The 13,876-nt window shown below is 49.9% G+C and overlaps 1 protein-coding gene across 1 annotated transcript; it reads left to right on the top strand.

Annotated features, from left to right (window-relative positions):
- Positions 1–269: 269 nt before the first annotated feature.
- On the top strand, positions 270–10,570 carry LOC133771060 (putative serine protease 47). The gene is made up of 4 exons (XM_062206788.1): positions 270–439; positions 2,287–2,564; positions 4,833–4,996; positions 10,256–10,570. The coding sequence occupies exons 1-4, from the start codon at positions 294–296 to the stop codon at positions 10,568–10,570; spliced, it is 903 nt and encodes a 300-aa protein (XP_062062772.1). The 5' UTR covers positions 270–293.
- Positions 10,571–13,876: the final 3,306 nt, after the last annotated feature.

Raw genomic sequence — 13,876 nt, forward strand, 5'->3', positions numbered from 1 at the left:
GGAGGGACTGCTGTGGCTGCGCTGTTACCCTTGCCCCAGCGTCCCCATGCCCCTGGGTCCTCATTCCCACAGAGCTTGCTCAGCGCCTGGGCCACCTGGTCTCTGACAGCACCCCCGAGTGTGGAGGCGGCGGCAGCCCTCGGTCATTTTGGTTATGGCAGTTATTGCCGGCCGTGGTCTTTCCACCTGTGAAGCTGGGGAGAGGTCGCCTAGCGAGTGGCATTCAGGAGCAGTCCGGTGTCTCTAATGGGGGGTGGGGGTGGGGTGTCTCCACAGCGTGTGGGAAACGCCAGATGGTAGGAAAGCTGTATGGTGGCCACGACGCGGCGACTGCCCGGTGGCCGTGGCAGGCCAGCCTGCTCTACCACAGCGTGCACCTCTGTGGAGCCGTCCTCATTGATAGCCGCTGGCTGCTTTCTGCTGCCCACTGCTTCCTGAAGTGAGTCCTCCTCCGTGGGCCCCCAGGGGAGGGAGAAGAAAGAGGGGGAGGAGAGCATGGGTCCCATACCTTCATCCTCTGAGCTTTGTTCTCTTTTAAAATTATATATTTATTTGGAAGGCAGGGTTAGAGAGGGAGAGACACAGAGAGATCTCCCGTCCACTGGTTCACTCCCCAGATGGCTGTAAAGGCTGGGACTGGGCCAGGCTGAAACCAGGATCCAGCAGCTTCATCCAGGTCTCCCATGGGAGTGCAGGGGCCCAGACACTTGGGCAAACTTCCATTGCTTTTCCAGGTGCCTTAGCAGGGAGCTGGATCAGAAGTGGAGCAGGTGAGACTTGAGCTGGGGCCCATATGGATGCCCACGTCACAGTCTCTGGCTTAATCCCTATGCCACAATACTTTGTTTCTGAGCAGCCGGATGCCAAACAACCTGCACTGTGTCCGCCTCTGACCCACAGTTCCCTCTGCTCTCTTCTCCCCACCGCCCCCTCCATGAGCCTCCTGCTCATCCGTTGTACTCATCTCCAGCAGAAACCCCAGCCCCTGTGTCTGTTCCCAATCCACGTGGGCCCTCAGAGCATTGGCCATGCTTGTCTTGGCCGTCGGAAGTCCAGAGCATTTCCTTACCATCGCCTACACCCTGTGGGTCACACTCAAGGCAGCGGCCACGGAAAGCCTGCAGCTGGGCCGTTCTTTTGTCACTTCTATGAACTAGTGCCTGGGAGGCGACACGGTTTCCACTGTCCCCGTGTGCCAGGATGCACGAGTGGGGTGTATGGGCCTCCCTGACCTGGATAACGTGGACAGTGGGGAGCCTGATTTCTGTGGCCCACCTTGGCCTGATTCTGCCCTGATTCTAGACAGATATGGAGGGACCCAGGGCAGGTGGGGACACCACAGCCCAAGCCACGGACTCTGGGGGAGGGCTGAGGGTCTGCAGGGTTGCCAGAGGGAAGGGCTGGGTGTGCGGAGTGTAAGAAGGCCTCCCAGGTGGATGAGCTGTGAGAAAAAAGCCTCCACAGTGGTGTGGTTCAACCGTATGTTGAGGAATAAGGAGAGCAGCCTTCATGCTCTGTTTGCACATTTCACAAATCCTACGTGAGTCTTTACCTCCAAGTGGAGAAGTAGCCCTGGCAGGGGGCAGGAAGGGTTGGCCAGCAGGTGGGTGTTAGGGAGCTTTGGAAGGGCCACACTGGGGTGGGGGTTGGGGCAGAGCTACTGTGTATAAAATAACAGGGCTTGATTTGATGAACCCGTGAAGGCCCCTTCCAGCACCTGCATTGTATACTCCCCCGATTTTAGCGTGTTGGTGGGAAACCTTATGTGCCGAGATTGTAATGCATCCATCAGGGGGCTGTGGCTGTGGCATAGTGGCTAAAGCTGCTGCCTGCAACTCCAGCATCCTGTATGGGTGCTGGTTTGTGTCCTGGCTGCTTCACTTCCAATCCAGCTCCCTGCTAGGGACCTGGGGAAGGCAGCAGAGGATGGCCCAAGTGTTTGGGCCCCTACCACCTACACAGGAGACCTGTATGAGGTTCCCGGCTCCTGGCTTCAGCCTGGTTCAGCCCTGGTGTTGGACCACTTGGGGAGTGAACCAGTGGGTGGAGGATCTCTCTGTCTCTCCTGTGTGACTCTGACTTTCAGGTAAATAAAAAAATATTTAGAACAATCCATTGATCCTGAGAAAGAAAGCTCCTGACAGCTATGAAAGGGGGAGACACAAGCTGCCTAGTGTAATGGTGGGGTGCAGGGACACAGAGGTGTGGGCGGTGAGAGGAAGGTGCAGAAAGAGCATGCTGGGCCCAAACTCGGAGACGATGGTGATGATGGCCTTCCTCCTCCAGCAAATCACAGGCCCTTGGGGACTATAAGATTCTGTTGGGAAACACCCAGCTGTACCAGCAAACTCAGCACACCCAGAAGATGTCTGTGAGCAGGATCCTCACGCACCCAGACTTTGAGAAGCTTCACTCGTTCGGGAGTGACATTGCCATGTTGCAGCTGCACCTGCCTGTGAACTTCACCTCCTCCATTGTCCCTGTCTGCCTCCCTGCCCCAGATGTGCAGCTGTCCAGTCTCACATCCTGTTGGATAACTGGCTGGGGAATGCTCACTGAGGAGAGTGAGTGGGTGTGAGGAGGCGGGAGGCTGAGGCGGGGAGTGAGCAGGAAAGGGGTGAGTGTGGTGTAGGGAATAAAGCAGGAATAGCTCAGCCCACCAGGAGGCCCATGCTGGCTTCAGAAGCTGCTGGATGTTGGCACTCGGAGCATTGATTCCATGACCCGTAAGATGAGGACTGGACCAGGGAGGGTCCTTCTGGCCCTGAATGTGTGGGATTCTACACCTTCAGAAACCCTGGACACAGGCTCTGGAAGTCCAGGAATCTTGTAGCACTGTAATCAAGAATCCAAATCTTTGTTTTCATACATGCAATGTTTGAATCAGTCATGGATCTGAGATGACTTGGTGCCTCTCGCCCATTCCGAGTCACCACCAAACACCTTGCTTTTCCCTTGTTGTAGAAGGTGTTGGGGGGAAAAGTAGAAAGAAAGTATCCTGTCCTATGAGGCAACATGACACAGTTAAAATGATCAAGACCTTGGAATGTTTAACCCCTCTCAACCTTACCTTGCTCTTCTAACCTGGGTCGGCTGTCTGCTTCATAGTCTTATAAGGTGAACTGAACAAAGGAAACAGTTTTGGTTTATTCGTTTGCTTGATTGAAGGGAGGGAAATGTCCACAAAGTCTTATGGGTAGCAGAGTTTATTAACGAATGAGTGTTTGTTCTTTGGGGGAAATGCTTAGATATAATAGTAATGTGGATTGGAACATATCCTTGTAACTGTGTAGAGTCATAATTTGCTATAGTGTTTCTCAAAAGAGATGCTGCAGGTCTTTGGACAGAACATGTCTTCATTGAGTGGTGCTTGGCCTGGATCCTGCCATAGCCTGATAATCAGAAGCACTCCCTAATCAGATGACAACCCGCCCTCATCATACACGTGTGCATGTGCACACACACACACACATGCAGACACACACAGAAGTTTATCCTTGAGGGGAGGATGATCCCTGGTGGACACACCTGTTTTAATATCCCAGTCCTCACCCAGGGCCGTGGAAACATGTAGGTACTCCTCTGACTGCTACCTCCCTGGCAGGATAGTCCATCATTTCTGGCCTGCAGCTCCTGGACCAGTCTCTCAGCATCCACACAGATGTAACAGAGTCTTACTTTTCAAACAGAAGTCCCCACTGTTCCCTGTTCCCTACTCTCCACTACCTTCTCATTTACGCTTAGAATAAAACCCACACTTCCTACGTTGGCTGTAAGCCTTGCATGCTGTCAGCACCCTGATCCATCCTCTCCTATCACCCCTTATGCACCCCAACCCCGTCACAGGGCCCTCTTGTTTCTTCAGTATGCCAAACCCATTCCCATCTCAGGATCTCCAGCTTTGTTGCTTTACCGGCCTAACTTCCCTTTCCTACAAAGTGCAGAATTTGTTTCTTCTTTATTTTATAATCCAGATCCTCTGCTGAGGAGTTTTCGTTAACCCTTGAGCTAAAATGAGTATCTCCAGTTATCACATCTCCACATTTTATTTTCTCCATACCACCTAATAGATGTAAAATAATACAATGTATGTTTTACATGCTTACTGTCTGACCTAAAAATGTTCCCGTCTATCATTAGTGTCCAAAAGATGCTTCTCATGTGGATAGATGAATAGATGATTGAGTGAGTGGAGAGGTGGGTCATGTATGTGTGAGTGTATGTATGAGGTTTTGGTGGGAAGAGGTATGGATAAAAGGATGGGTGAGTGGGTGGATGGGTAGTATGGTTGGATGTGTTGACTGGTGGAGGGGTGGATTGGTGGGTGAGTGATGGAGAGATTAATGAAAGGTTAGATGGACAGGCACATGGTTCAAGCATAAGAGAATAAATGGGGATGTGAAAGAAGATGGATATATCAATCGTTGGAGGTGTAAATGAGAGGGTGGGGGCTGATGGTGGGTGAAGGGTTAAAAGAAAGGTCAGCATTGGATGGGGAAGGAATTGGATGATTGATGAGAGAACGAGTGGGTCAGTGAATGGTTGCTAATCCTCACTGAATGGGCCGCGTGTGGTGGGATTTAGAGGAGGTGTTAAGAGAGGGGAAGGGAATTGGATGGGACGCTGGAAAGGTTAGAGAGATAGGAGAAGAGCTTCAAGGATGGGTGGAAGAGTGAGGCAGTTTTTAAGCAATGTTATGTGGAGATCCCTGTGTGAGGGTCACAGTGAGCAGTCAGAAAGGGTGTGGCTCAGAGGAGGGTAGGTCAGGGTGACTTGGCGAAGCCTCAGGACAAGTCACTCACCGCCTGTGCTTTTTTTTTTTTTTTTTGCAGAGCGTCTTTCGCCTCCTTTCAATCTCCAGGAGAGTGAGGTGGGTCTCCTTGAGAACAGGTTATGTAACTTACTATACGGGCAGAGAACTGACTCAGACAAGTACTACGTCCATGAAGAGATGGTTTGCGTGGGGAACTCCTCGACAGCCAAGTCCATCTGCCGTGTGAGTAAGGCCCTTTCTGTTCTTCTGCGAGGGGTCTGTGTTTCATCTGCTCTCCTTGTGAGGACCCCCGCCCTCCAAGTTTCCTTCCCTCTGCATGTCTTCCTTGGGCTCCATTCCTCAGCAGTTTGCCCCGGAGTAACCCCTTCCTGGGCCCATCCCAGCAAGAGTGCATCTGCTGGAAGTTCCTGCAAACAGCATCCATTTTCATGGCAGATTTTAAACTTCTTATGGGAGTATGACATAACAAAACGAGATGTGGTTTGTAAGTGTGTAGTTTGATAACCTTTCCCACACTCACAAAACGTGTTACCAGCACCCCCCAGAAGCCCCACTTCATAACCTATTGTCATTGAGGTTCAAGGGTAGCCACCACTGTCACTTCAAACACCTCCGGTTAGATTCCTACTTCATAGCAATGGAAGGTACAGCTGGCACTCTTGTGTCTTAATGTTATATTTGTGAGATTCCCACATGACGTACATATGGTTATGGTGCGTTCATTCTCATTGCTCGATTGTGTGCTGCTGTGAGAATGAATCCCATGACCACTTCCATGCTTGGGGGCTATTTGAATAGTCTTTAAGTTGGCCATATTTTGAGCAGCAGAGCTATGCACGTTTGGTATTTGTCTTTGTAGCACAGATGAGCGTTGCATCTTCCATGGTGCATTTCCTAGAAGGCCCTGAGAAAGCCGTCCAGCCTTGCTGGATGGAAAGGGGTGTGTGTTTGCCTTCCTCTCAGCTTAGCACACAGCCCTGAACGAGAGGCCTTGGGTTCTCCAACACTTGGCATTTTCCATCTTTTCTCATTTTGGCCATTTTTGGGAGTATATGATAATTTTCGATCTTAACTTGCATTTTCCTCATGACTAATAAACTTTATTTTCATCGGATGTCTTCTGTGAAATTTCCCTTCCAGATTTTTCTAAAGCTCTTATTTTTCCGATGAGTTATGTGATTTTTCTTGTGGCAGCTCTTTGTGTTTTCTGGATATAACTCCACTGTTAGACGTATGGGCTATCTGTAAAAACTAAGGCCCAGAGACAGAAAGTGAGTAGGCAGAGGCGAGTGCTACAATCTGGGCCCAGGTATTGTGACCGTGTGGTCCAGTCTCCTGAGCTGTTCTGTACATGGCAGTGAGTGTGGAAAAATCTTAGGGGCCTGGAGTCAAAGACTGTATTCTGTCACCTGGGCTTGCACTGTGGGCTCTCGTGGTCTTCCCAGCTGGTATTGTCTTCTGTAGTGGGGGATTCTGGAGCCTCCCTCACATGGTTGTTGAAAGGATCTTGTGGTGGGTCGGTCCACTGAGAACCTCAGAATGCGACCTCATTTGAAAACTGGGTCTTCATAGATGTAATTCATCAAGAATCTCAGGACAAAACCACCTTTATTGTGGCCCCTAAGTTCAATGACTGAAGCGCATATGGGAAGAGAGGGCAGGGGCAGGTGCATCATACACTGGTTACGAGGTCACTTGGGGTGCCCACCTCCCGTATCAGAGTGCCTAGGTTTGATTGTCATTCCAGCTCCCTGTTAATGTGTGTCCTGAGAGGCAGCAGTGATGGCTCAAGTAGTTGAGTCCGTGCCGCTATGTGAGAGACCCGGATTCAGTTCCCATAATCTACCTTCAGCCTGGCCCATCCCTAGTTTTCTAGAGTTTTAGGGGAGTGAACCAATGGATGGAAGATGTCTTTCTGTCATTCTCTGTCTCTGTCTCTCTCCCTCTCCCTCTCTGCCTTTCACATCAATAGAAATGCAGCAATTAAAAAATAAAAGAGCATCCATAGAGGCACACATGGAGACATGGGCAGAGGTTGGAGTGATGCAGCTAGAAGCCAGGAAACAGCAAGGATCAAGAGAAGCAGGAGGAGGTGGGGGAGGTCCTCCAGTAGCCTTCAGAGGCAGGACGACAGTGACAACACCTCGATGTTTTCACTTCCAGCTTCCAGAGCCATGAGAAGCAGTTTCTCTTATTTCCAAATCACCTAGTTCATAGCACCTAATTTTGACAGGGTTTTGAAACTGAATACACTTAGCTAAGATCATCGTGTTAGCAAAATGACAGATTGAAATCTAGAGGCTGGGGTTTCTTGCCCCATTCTGAGCACTGAGTCACTCTGGCAGTGGGAATGGCTCATTGGCAATCCAGTTCTCATTTTTGTTCAGTGAAGGGGATGAGCTGGTAGGGGAGCCCTCAGCTCCCTGACCTCCTGGTGGGAGGAGGTTCCAGGTCTGTTGATTCCCTGTCCCTACACCCCTCATTGCTTCTTCTTCTTCTTTTTTTAAAGATTTATTTATTTTACTTGAAAGTCAGAGTCACACACACACACACACAAAGAGAGAGAGAGAGAGGTGTCTTCCATCCGCTGGTTCACTCCCCAATTGGCTGCAATAGCCAGAGCTGTGCCAATCTGAAACCAGGAGCCAGGAGCTTCTTCCAGGTCTCCCACGCAGGTGCAGGGGCCCAAGGATTTGGGCCATCTTCTGCTGCTTTCCCAGGCCATAGCAGAGAGCTGGATAGGTAGTGGAGCAGCTGGGACTCAAACTGGTGCCCATATTGGATGCCAGCACTGCAGGTGATGGCTTTAGCTGCTACACCACAGTGCAAGCCCCCTCATTGCTTCTTTCAGGCTGTCTCACCTGGCCCACCTCCTGAGAGTCTGCTGCACCCACAAGCAGAGCAAGGGGCCTGCTGAGTGCAGTGCTAGGGCCTGGACCTCCTCTCCAGCTTGGCCCTGTGCCTGCATTCTCCTGAAAAGGCCATGTCGTGGTGTCTCAGGGCCAGTGCCTCTGACTGTGCACCTGATGGGCACACCGTCATGCACCCACAACCCTCCCCTCCTGTTGTTCCTTCCCTAGGCCAGGGCACTGCTGAGCTGGACTCCTGAGAGTCCAGAAAAACACCAAACACCCCTGCCCCTCCTCCTTCTTTACCCCATCCGTCACCACTGCCTGTCTCTGAGAACCCTCAGGATTCCTCCCCTGCCTGACCTGGTCCCCACCTCCTCCCCAGGGCTCCCTGCTCTGCCCTAAATTGCACCCCTCCCTAACCAGAGTGCCAAGACACAGCTCTGAGGAGACACGTGCTGCGGGGTGACTCAGTGCTCACACTGTGGGTCAGGAGAAGCCTGGCTGCAGTCTGTAATTGGTCATCCACCTGCACTGTGACCTTAGCCACGTTTCCTCACCTGGAACTGGGCTTGCTTCCAGCCTCCACGTCTTAAGGTTCCTACAGAAAATTAAGCACATTGCTTAACAAGTGTTGGTGCTCCAGTTCCAGATCTTGTCCATCTCCCTGTGTCTGAGCTGCACTTGTTCTTAGTGCCTGTCTCAGACCTGTCCCTGTACCCATAGTGGGAATCACGGTGATGACTCATTGCTCACACACACACACACGGTTTCCTATGTCTACATTAATGCAAACAAATCTCCCTCTGCATGGGGTCCTGAGAACTGGAACTTGCTCTGTCTTCTTGGAGCTCCTCAGTGGCCGTGAGGCGTTTCCCTTCAGTGCTTCTGCCGCTGGCCCAGAATTCAGTGTGGTGTTTGTGACCAAGTGGTTCCTATGCATTAATTGCTGAGGCCTGGAGCAGACAGCAGACCGCGACCACTGTGCAGTCAGGCCTCCCGCTGCCCTCACAGCTTGGTGGTGGCACTGTGTGAGGAGGGCTAGGGCACTCGGGGTAGGGGAGCCACGGAGGAAAGCAGCAGGGGCAGCCAAGACTCAGTCCCACTCGCAGGAGGACTCTGAGTGTGAATTCCCCCGCACACAGTAACGAGTCACCACAGACCTGGAGGCTGAAGCAGCTGACACTGAGTGACTTACAGATCTGGAGGCCAAAGTTCAAAATCGAGGTGTAGGCACCCTTGTTCCTAGGGAGGCTGTCGTGGGGATTCTGCTTCCTGCCTTGTCCAGCTCCTCAGAGCGGCTGCGTGCCCTGGCCCATAGCCTCTTCCTCTGTTCTCAAAGCACGTCCGTCCAGCCTCTGCTTCTGCTCTGGCATCTTTTCTGCCTCTGAGCCCCTGCCTGCCTGTTTCCCAAATAACAATGATGGGGATGAATAGGTCCATCATCCTACTCCAGGGTCATTTCTGCTCTCAAAACCCTTGGCCCCGTCCCACGTGCGGAGTCTCTTCTCCCACATGAGGTGGTATATTCACAGATCCCAGGGATGGGGAAGAGGACAATGCGGTGGCCACCAAGCGACCACAGTGTCCCTCTTCTTTCTCCCTGTCAGTGGCCTCTTAGCTTTTCCTCTGTGCCGGCGTCTGATTGGTCTCATGCCTACCTGGTGCCTACCAGCTGGCTATCCCATGCCTAGCGTCAGACTGACCTGTAGGAAGCCTCTGGTCTCCAGTGGCCCCCTCCTTCTGGTGCACCCCCCCTTCCTTGTTTGTGCCAACTGCATCCTCTTTCCATGGATCTGGCATAGTCTGGTTCCGCTTCCTTTTTCCTGTTGTGGCTGGGGAGACTTTCTGTGACCACTGATGTAAAAGTTCTGCTCCTTGGTTGGTGTAAGTGCCCTGGGGAAGGTGCTTTTCCTGTCTACCTGAGTTTCCCAAGAACAGCGTCTGTCACCAGGATCCAATGTTCCACCTGCACAATGGACAGAAGGACAGAGGGTCTGGCCATAGCCCTGCTGTCCATCCTGAGGGCAAACCCTTTCTTTGGCCTTGCTTTTGGCCCAGCAGATAGGGCTTCTGATGAGATGACCCTGCCCAGGCAGAATTTCATGACTCCAGTGCCCCTCAGCAGCTTTCTAGAGCTCCTTCACACTGATGTGGGTTGTTTGCACCTGGCCTGGGCATAGGGGTTTTCTAAAGACCCACAGCTAAGAGGCTGAGGGAGAACTGCAGGCCCAGAGAGCAAGAAAGGAAAGGGACCTGGGTGGAGGGAGCTCATGTTTATAGTATCTGGGCCTTGTACAGAGGCAGCTGCTGGCCACTCTGCTCACACACTCACCTCCTCTTGGGCTCTGTACATACAACCATCCCTCCAGACCCCAGGCAGTGTCCCCGGTGGGCATGCAGAGCGTGGGTGGAGAAAACCCGCTGATAGATTCCAATGTGGGATCAGCCACCATCAAGGTCAGCTCAGGAGCTTGTTGGTGCTTGAACCCAAAGTCCCACCTTTGAGTCTGGTCTGATGTGTCTGCAATGGGGCCCTGCAGTGGAGGGACAGTCACAGAGCCCCAGATCTTGTCACATGGTGTCTCCAACCTGCTCAGTCCCCAATGCTACCTCCCTTCTCTTTCCACAGGGTGATTCTGGGGGCCCCCTTGTTTGCTACCTTCCCAACACCTGGGTGCTGGTGGGACTGGCCAGCTGGGGTCTGGACTGCCGGCACCCTGTCTACCCCAGCGTCTTCACCAGGGTCTCCTACTTCATCGACTGGATTAACGGGATCAAACGGCTCACATCTTCCCCAGACCCAGCATCTACTCCATCCTATACCTACTCTTCCTTGCCTGTGAGGGCAGCTGGTTCACCTGGACCCCACACAGCCCTCAGGGCTGCATGGACCTGGCTCCTGCTGTCATTTCTCCTCAGGGCCTCCCAGAGAGCCTTGACGTGACCTGGGGGCATTCAGCACCTTCTTTCATGCCATGTACCAGTCTGTGCCTGTAACCACCTATTTCTCTAAAAGGTTCGTTGCCCTTTGGCTTTTCTGTCCACCCCCAAACCAAGCTTGGCAAAATCAAATAAAATAAAATAGCTGCCTTGCTCTTCTTCTGAGCATTCCTGATCCTCAACACTTGGGTCAGCAAACTGGACTTCACAGGAAGACTCTCAAGTGTGGGCTCCCAGGAGGAGGACAGGGGTGTGGGGGGACACTAAGAGGCACCATTGTGTAGAAGGCTACAACTTTGCATTCATAGATGCTGCCTGCCACTGGAGCACCCAGTCCTTCAGCGGGAGTAAGACGTAGCACTCAGGGTCTATAGTACAGGGGGTCAAAGGCTACCTCAAAGCATAGAAGCAGCGCTTTTAAGGTTTGGTGAAGGGAGGTCTGAGTTGCAGTGGAGCCAGGTGGGAGGGAAGTACCTGGGACACAAAGTGATTGAGCACAACTGGGGTCTAGGATCATGTCAAGAGGACTAGGAACCTGGCCTGGGACTGAAGGACTGGCAGATGGACATGGGGGCTGGAATGTGGGCTGGAACCAAATGGAGGGGGCCTTGAGCCCAAAGAGCAGAGGTGAAGGCCAGCAATGCTCAGAGGTATGGTCCTGGGTCAAGTCTCATAACTTTTCTCACCAGAGCCCATATCTGCAGAAGTGTGACATGCTGTCAATGTCTTTCATCATCATCCTCCCATGGACTTAATTCCTCCTGCCTGAGATACAGGCAGTGCAGTTCCTGCCTCTGGTATCCACACAATGCATGGCTGGAGGTGGGCATCACTTTCTTTTTTATTAAAATATTTTTAATTTATTTTTCAAGGAATACAGATTTTTTAAAAGGTTTATTTTATTTTAATTGAAAGAGTTACAAAGAGAGAGGAGAGAGAGAGAGAGAGAGAGAGAGAGAGAGGTCTTCCATCTGGTGGTTCACTCCCCAGTTGGCTGCAATGGCCGGAGCTGTGTCAATCTGAAGCCAGGAGCCAGGATCCAGGATCCAGGATCCAGGAGCTAGGAGCTTCTTCCAGGTCTCCAACATGGGTGCAGGGGCCCAATGACTTGAGCCATCTTCTACTGCTTTCCCAGGCCATAGCACGGAGCTGGATCAGAAGTGTAGCAGCCAGAACCCGAACCGGCACCTATATGGGATGTTGACACCGCAGGCTGCAGTTTTACTTGCTAAGCCACGGTGCTGGCCCTGGAATACAAATTTCATAGGACTTTAGGACTTTAGGAATATAGTTATTCTTCCCACCAAACCCACCCTCCCACCCCTCCTCCTCCTGCCTCTGCCCTTGCCAGTCCCATTCTTAGGATTCATTTTCAAATAACTTTGTACACAGAAGACCAACTTTATACTAAGTAAAGATTTTATAGTTTGCACACACATACAACTGTTTGAGAACAAGTTTTACAGTTAATTCTCATAATACAACTCATTGAGGATAGAGATCCTGCATGGGAAGTAAGTGCACAGCAATTCCTGTTGTTAATTTAACACTTAACACTCTTTTGTATGACATCAGTGACCACCCAAAGCTCTTGACATGAGCTGCCTAGGCTATGGAAACTTTTTGAGTTCACAAACTCTGTCAGTATTTGGACAAGGCCAAAAGCAAAGTGGAAGTTCTCTCCTCCCTTCAGAGAAAAGTACATCCTTGATGGTCACTTCTTTCTGCTGGGATCTCACTCACAGAGGTCCTTCATGTAGAACAATTTTACCACAGTGTCTTGGCTTCCCATGCCTGAAATGCTCTCATGCGCTTTTCAGCCAGACTAGGAAGCCTTAAGGGCTGATTCTGAGGTCAGAGTATTACTTAACGTGATTATAATTCTATGAGTCTGCTGTGTGGACTGCTTCCTGTGTTGAAACATTCTCTCCTTTTTAATTCTATCTATTATTATTACCAGACACTTGATCCTATTTATATGATCACTTTAATACTTAAGATGGCATTTTTATCACCAAGCTTAATGGGATTTGGAGTCCTATGACAAGTTTTAAACTGTACTCTTAGAAGTAAGTCTATAGGAATTTATGCAAAACTATAGAGCTTTAAAGTTACAAACTTCCTCCTCCCTCTCTTATTCCCACTCTTATTTTTACTGAGATCTATTTTCAATTGACTTTATACACATATGATTAACTCTATGTTAAATAAGAAGTTCAGCAAATAGTATGAAGGAAAAAAAAACCCATAAAACAAAACAAAACTAAACTAAACTGTTTCTCAACAGTCAAGACAAGGGCAGCTCAAGTCATCCCTTCACAAAGTGTCAATTTCACTTCTACAGATTTCTTTTTAGGTGATGTTTGTTCTCACAGATCAGGGAGAATGTTTGGTATTTGTTCCTTCGGGACTGGCTTATTTCGCTAAGTATGACATTTTCCAGATTCATCCATTTTGTTGCAAATGACTGTATTTCTTTTTTTTTTACTTCTGTGTAGAATTCCATAGAGTACATATCCCACAATTTCTGTATCCAGTCTTCAGTTGATGGGCATTTAGGTTGCTTCCATGTCTTAGCTATTGTGAATTGAGCTGCAATACTCTTGGAGGTGCAGATAGCTCTTTTGTTTACTGATTTCATTTCCACTGGGTATATTCTCAAGAGTGGGATGGCTGGGTATTATGGTAGGTCTACATTCAGACTTTTGAGATATGTAGATACTGTCTTCCATAATGGCTTTACCAGTTTACATTCCCACCAACAATGGATCAGGGTACCTTTTTCCTCACACCCTCACCAGTATTGGTTGTTTGTTGATTTCTGTATGAAAGCCATTCTAAATGGAGTGAGGTGAAACTTCATTGTGGTTTTGATTTGCATTTCTCTGATGGCTAGTGATCCTGAGCATTTTTTGTGTGTGTGTCTGTTGGCCATTCCTCTCTTGAAAAATATCTGTTTAGGTCCTTTGCCCATTTCTTGACTAGGTTATTTGTTTTGTAGTTGTTGAGTTTCTTGATCACTTTATATATTCTGGTTATTAATCCTTTATCAGGTGTATAGTTTGAAATAATTTCTCCCATTCTTTCAGTTGCCTCTTCACGTCACTGAATGTTTCTTTTGCAGTACAGAGTTTCTTAATTTGATGTAATCCCATTTGTCAATTTTGGCTTTGGCTGCCTGGGGTCTTTTACAAGAACTCTTTTCTTTCTTTCTTTTTTTTTGACAGGCAGAGTGGACAATGAGAGAGAGAGAGACAGAGAGAAAGGTCTTCCTTTGCTGTTGGTTCACCCCCCAATGGCTGCCACAGCC

This window comes from Lepus europaeus, chromosome 12 (assembly GCF_033115175.1).
Source record: "Lepus europaeus isolate LE1 chromosome 12, mLepTim1.pri, whole genome shotgun sequence".
Lineage (NCBI taxonomy): Eukaryota > Metazoa > Chordata > Mammalia > Lagomorpha > Leporidae > Lepus > Lepus europaeus.